The 6,325-nt window shown below is 44.6% G+C and overlaps 1 protein-coding gene across 1 annotated transcript; it reads left to right on the top strand.

The window, feature by feature from the left end:
* Positions 1-363: 363 nt before the first annotated feature.
* Positions 364-3,808, top strand: LOC109147524. Its single transcript, XM_019295128.1, has 6 exons — positions 364-662; positions 895-1,573; positions 1,708-2,139; positions 2,304-3,194; positions 3,236-3,394; positions 3,455-3,808. The coding sequence occupies exons 1-6, from the start codon at positions 364-366 to the stop codon at positions 3,806-3,808; spliced, it is 2,814 nt and encodes a 937-aa protein (XP_019150673.1).
* Positions 3,809-6,325: the final 2,517 nt, after the last annotated feature.

Genomic DNA, 6,325 nt, shown 5'->3' on the forward strand with positions numbered 1-6,325 from the left:
AACCCTCCAATGCAGTGGATCCCTCAGGCTCAAGATCTCTGGGCTCTGTCGATACTTACTCTGATGAAGAAAATAGCCGACAGGGCAATGGGTGGAGAAGAGACACCGGGAAGAGAGTTTGGGTTGAGAAAGGCACTGTAAACTTATCAAACCTGACCAGGAACAATAGAGATTCTGGGAAAGGCAGAAATCCACCTCAAAAAGATCCATTCCACAACCATAGAGAACTGGAGGGGGATGAATGCCTTCTGCATGGTTCCATGGCCGAAAGAGGGCGTGCGAAGCTGGACCTTGAGGACTGGATTGAACCGCCAAAGATAGAAACTTCCCTTTGATGGGCGTTTTGCTGGAAAATTCCCGGGCATGAGAATAATTGATGAATTAGCCAAAACTTGGGGAGTTTGGTATAATTTGGATGAACACTATAATGGCCATGTAATGTTTTGGTTTAAGACTGAAGAGGACCGTGATGTTGTGTTGAAGAAGGGTCCTTTTGCTGTGTATGGAAAACGTATGTTCCTTGAACCACCACCAAAAGAGTTCTCTGAGGCGTATGAAGATTACCGGTTCCTTCCAATGTGGGTTAGACTCCCCTCACTGCCGAAACCTTGTTGGAACACTGGGGCTTTGAGCAAAATCGCTGCTGCCATTGGTAAACCTCTGTACATGGATCAATCTACTTTGGATGGGAGGAAAATAGGCTTTGCTAGGGTGCTCGTGGATGTTGACTGCTCCTTAGAGCCTCTGGAACACATCGCCATTGAGGTGCCTGACGGATCAACGCTTTGAACAGAATATTTTTTTATCAGAACTGGGTGCCCTTTTGCACTCGGTGTGGGGGAGGCCGACACATAACAGAAAATGCCCCTTGACTCGTGTTGAATGTAATCTAAGGGAAAGAAATGTGGCTGCTGGGCATGGGAATGAGAATGGTGATACCGAGACTCAAGCTCTTGTAGCTACGGATGTGTGTGAGGCTGTTGTGGGTGACGAAGAGGATGTGGCAGAAAAGAGAACTGATGAGGCAGCACTGGTGGTAGTCGAAGATGGTACAGGAGTGCAAGATATTGTAGCTACACCTTTGCAACAACCTTTTGGAACTCCACAAGTCGAGGTGCAATCTCCTCCACCACCTCTTGAGATTGGAGATGAGGCCGCAAATGAGACATCTGACGCAGAAATTCCACAAGTTGAGGTGCAATCCCCTCCACCACCTCCTGAAATTGAAGAGGAGGCCGGTAACGACAAAGAAGAAGCTGCTTTGTCAAAATCTGCTAGAAGAAAGGCCCGAAAGGCTAGGAAGGCGGCAGAAGCTGCCTTGAACCCTCCATGCAACCTTGAGACTGTCTCTGAAGTTGATCCGGATCCACAGGCAGAAAATGAAGAAGAAAATGTTGTCACCTTACCCATAGAGCCCTCTCGTGTGGTGCTGGGGCAAGAAGACGATCCCCGCAATCTAAGAAGCAAAAGAAAACATCTCGGACATCCCTGCCACTTGGGATTAACAAAGTGGCTGGCGGCGGTGGTCGGCGAGCACCCACTCCGTTGCTCAATGTTGATCGGAACTTGGAATGTGAGGGGTTTGAATCAACCCTCAAACAAAAAGAAGTCTGGGACTTCGTTTGGAACAATAAACTATCTGTTATTGCACTTCTGGAAACTAAATTGTCGATTGAGAAAGCTGACTTGTTCGTTAAAAACCGAAAGAATGGATGGAAGCTTGCAACCAACTTCCATGATACTGTTGGTGGAAGGATTCTTGTTACATGGAACCCAGCGCTAGTAGACTGCTCAATCCTTGAGACTGGACCTCAACATGTCCACTGTCTCATTCTATGCAAGATTTCTCAGAAGAAGATTCTTTGTACTTTTGTCTATGGCCTCTTTTCTGTAGTTGCGAGAAGGCAATTATGGGAGAAGATTGAAGCACTTGGACTATTGATTGTTGAACCATGGGTAATCTCAGGTGACTTTAATACAGTGTTATCACCATCTGAAAGAAGGGGAGGAAACGAACCAACTAGATATGAGCTTCAGGATTTGGAGAATTGCTGTGCGAACATGGATCTAACGGACTGCCCTTCTACTGGAAATTTTTTTACGTGGAGAAATAGGTATATGGAAGCCAAGCTGGATCGGGTACTGATCAATGATAGATGGGAGCCAACGGGTTAACATGCATGGCAGACTTCAAGTTGTTGGCATGCAATTCAGATCACTGTCCCGTAGTTATAACTACGTCCATTGCTATAAGTGACGGAAAAAGGCCATTCAAATTTTTAAACATGTGGCTCACACACCAGGACTTCAAAGTTACTCTTGAAAATGTGTGGAGAGAGCATGTGGAGGGATCGAAGCAGTATATTCTGGCCAAGAAACTTAAGTCTCTTAAAGGACCTCTTCGCACTCTTAACAGAAATGCGTTCAGCCACATCTCGGAGAGAACCCGAGTCGCGAAAGAAGCCTACTCTGTTGCGCAAGATGAGTTGGATGTCCTAAACGCGAATGAACAAGAGAGGGCTTATGTTAATGATCTTCGGAAGAGGGCCTTGTTCTTGATGGAGGCTGAAAGACGGTTCTTTGCGCAAAAATTGAATACAGTCCACTTGGTTGAGGCAGATAAGGGATCACACTATTTTCATAGCCTCATAAATAAAAGAAATGCAGCGTCAACTCTAGCTGCAATCCTTGATCAAGATGGGAACCTAACTACTTCACTCAATCAAGTGGGCAGCTTGTTTGTAAAATTTTTCTCTGATTTATTTGGCACCCCAAGAGAAAGGAATGGAACGGACAATACATATTTTGGCCATGGCTCCAATGTCTCTGCCGATCAAGCTTTGAACCTTGTGGCCCCAATCTCTAAAGAAGAAATAAAGGAAGCTTTATTCTCTATGGGTAATGACAAAGCTCCGGGGCCCGACGGGTACACTGCCGCTTTCTTCAAAGTTAATTGGAACCGGATTGGTTCACTGGTCATAGCGGCAGTGATGGAATTTTTCAGAAATGGGCAACTGTTGAAGCAATGGAATCATACCGTTATTGCCTTAATCCCCAAGAAGATGCACGATCAAAGGGTCGAGGATTTTAGACCAATCGCGTGCTGCAATGTTTTTTACAAGATAACGAAGATAATTGCAGCACGCATGGGACGAGTACTGCCGGACATTGTGGACCAAGCCCAAGGGGCTTTTGTAGGTGGGAGATCGTGTCTGATAATGTTATGCTTGCTCAGGAACTTATAAGGGGATATTCAAGAAAAAGAATATCCCCGAGGTGCATGATAATGGTGGATATCCGAAAGGCTTATGACACTGTTAGCTGGGATTTCTTGAAGGAGGTTCTGCATGGGTTCGGGTTTCCGAGTATCTTCACTGAATGGATCATGGAGTGTGTAAGCAGCATCTTTCTCGGTGAGCATTAATGGTACTTTGCATGGAAAGTTTGATGGAAGGCGGGGATTAAGGCAAGGGGACCCATGTCCCCCATGTTGTTCACGTTATGCATGGAATACTTCACAAGAATGTTGAAGGCCAAGACTGCGAGCCCGATGTTCAAGTTCCACCCAAGATGTTCTAACCTCCGCATAAGCCATTTGGCTTTTGCGGATGACTTGATGCTTTTTTGCAGGGGAGATGTAAGCTCGGTGGGAATAATGATGAATGCGTTGAATGAGCTCGAAGGGACCTCAGGGCTAGCGATTAGTGCTACGAAATCGAAACTGTTTTGTGCTGGGGTGCGTGATGACCTTAGCTTCACACGCATCCCTAATGGCACCTTGCCTGTTCGTTACCTTGGGTTCCTTTAGATGCTCAAAAGCTAAAGGTATCTTGCTACACCCCTCTTTTTGATTCCATTAACAAGTATATATCTGCCTGGAAGGGATTTTCTTTATCTTATGCAGGTAAGCTTGAACTGATAGCCAAGGTGATCCAAGGTGTGGTAGCATACTGGATGCAAGAGTTTTCTCTACCACCCACAGTTATTGAAAGCATAATTTCTATATGCCGAAAATTCCTATGGGTGGAAAAAGGGCTCTTGTATCATGGGATGTTATCTGCAGGCCAAAAGATGAGGGCGGACTTGGCTTGCGAAATTTGAAACATTGGAACAATGCGTTTATGACAAAAACACTCTGGAATATCCACACCCGGAAAGAAACGTTATGGATTCGTTGGGTCCATGACTTTTATTTACGGAATGTGGACTTCTGGACGTGGAATCCGGGAAGAAACGAGTCCGCCCTCATGCGTAGTTTGGCGAAGGTTAGGGACCTTCTCGTAAGCAGATTTGGAACCACTAGTGACTGTATCAATAAACTGGCCTCTTGGAATGGACCGAATGGCATTAATACTTCGGCCGTGTATGAAGCAATTCGTCCACAAAGCCCAAAAAAGTTTGCCATGAGGTTTATTTGGAAGAGCTTTGTCCCTCCTAAATTTGCTTTTTGTACGTGGCTTTGCTTACATGGAAGGCTACTCACGAAAAGCAATGTAATCTTCATGGAGATTGACAAACATTGCTCGTTTTGTGGTGCTACACTGGAAGATATCAACCACTTTTCTTCATGTGCCCGTTCTCTAAACAAGTTTGGGACGTGTAAGAGATGGTGTTGGTATTGCAAGGAATACGGCCTCTATCAAAGGAGCAATAAAATGGCATCATAGGGATTCTCGAGGAACCCGGCCTCGATCCAAGATTGGTGCTCTAGCTATCATGGCCTCGGTTTTCCATTTATGGAAGACAAGGAATGCTCTTTATTTTGATCAGATGGCTGCCGATGTGGACCGTACTTCTACCATGATCCTCAAGAACATTTTCCAGGTGATGTACAGGTTATACCCGAATGGGTGGAATGCATGAGACTTGGAGTTGGTGTTTGTGCGTACTGCCTTCTTGCATGTAAGGCATGTACTGCCGTGTATTTGGTTTACTAAATCTGTTTGTGCTTTGATTTATCTTTGTTTCCAAAAAAAAAAAAAAAAAAAAAAAAAAAAAAAAATGGTTATCTTTTTTCGTTGTCCATCTTGGGTGAGGTAGTAAAGCTGGTCATGTTGGATATGCTCTGAATGTGTAAACAGGAGGACCATTGTTCAACACCCACTAATGGCCAACTTTGCTATATCTCACGGTTTAAGTTTGTTTTAGTTTTTTTTGTTGTTGGATTTAATCTTGTATTGTTTAGTAGCCTAGTTGGACATGGCCTGAATGTGTAAACAGGATGTCCACGGTTCAACACTTACTAAAGGTTGGTGTGTTTTAATGCAATTTCTTCTAAAAAAAAAAAAAAAAAAAAAAAAAAAAAAAAAATGTTCGTTGTTTGCTTTTTGTTGATTGTTTTTGTTTGGGGTGTTAGTCTAGTTGGAAGTGGTCCAAATGTGTAAACAGGAGGACCATGGTTCAACACTCACAAAAGGCTAGTAACCCATTTTCTTTCTTTATTTCTCTTTTTGTTCATACGTAGGTGTCAGCGTTGTTGGCACCCCCGATGTACCTACGGTAGAAGAGGTACCCTAGCCCACCCTGCCGGGGATGTGGTAAAGGCACGTCAATCCGGCCCGCCGTACCTGCGGCAGATGAGGTACCCTTGCCTGCCCTTGCCGGGGGGTGGTATTGTGTTCAAATCCGGTACGTGCATACCCGCGGTCAAGGGTACATGGGGACCAATTAGTGTTAATCTTTTTTAATACTAGTTGGAAACCCATGGAGGGATACTACTGATTTGATTTTTGGGAACGTTATATGCTGGCCTCCAAACCAGGATGTAACGTGTTTATATATTTTATGCTACCAAAATGTTCAAGAAAGGAAACCTGGTGTGATGGTCGAGATCTATGGAAGGAAGCCGGAAGACCAGGGATCAAATCCTGAAAAGAGCATTTTTGGAAATTGCATGGAATACAAGCCATCACGTGGGGAAGATTGATCTGCATGCATGCTTGTATTGAAATCAAGAGACGTGTGGACCATGAAGATGACTGCTGATGTGATGGGGGGTACTGATGTGGATGCTGACTGGGCTGCTGACCGGAGGATGTGGCTTAGATCGCGTTGACCAGCAAGAAGCTGAAGAAGTTGACTTCGCTGATGTGGACGCCGACTACACACATGACAAGGCTGTTGACTGGATGACGTGGACCCTTTGACCGCGTTGACCGGAAGCAGCGTGTGCTTTCGTGACACTGTAGTTGTGCTTCAATGTTTTTGATGTTTTATTTTTGGTTTGTTAATATGTATTATATATTAGTAGTCTTAGGCTTGGGAGGAGAATCCTCCTAGCAGTGACTAGAATAGTGTTTTTATAGCCCACTTCACCAATCGATGA

The sequence above is a fragment of the Ipomoea nil genome, unplaced genomic scaffold, assembly GCF_001879475.1.
Source record: "Ipomoea nil cultivar Tokyo-kokei standard unplaced genomic scaffold, Asagao_1.1 scaffold2013, whole genome shotgun sequence".
Classification (NCBI taxonomy): Eukaryota; Viridiplantae; Streptophyta; class Magnoliopsida; order Solanales; family Convolvulaceae; genus Ipomoea; species Ipomoea nil.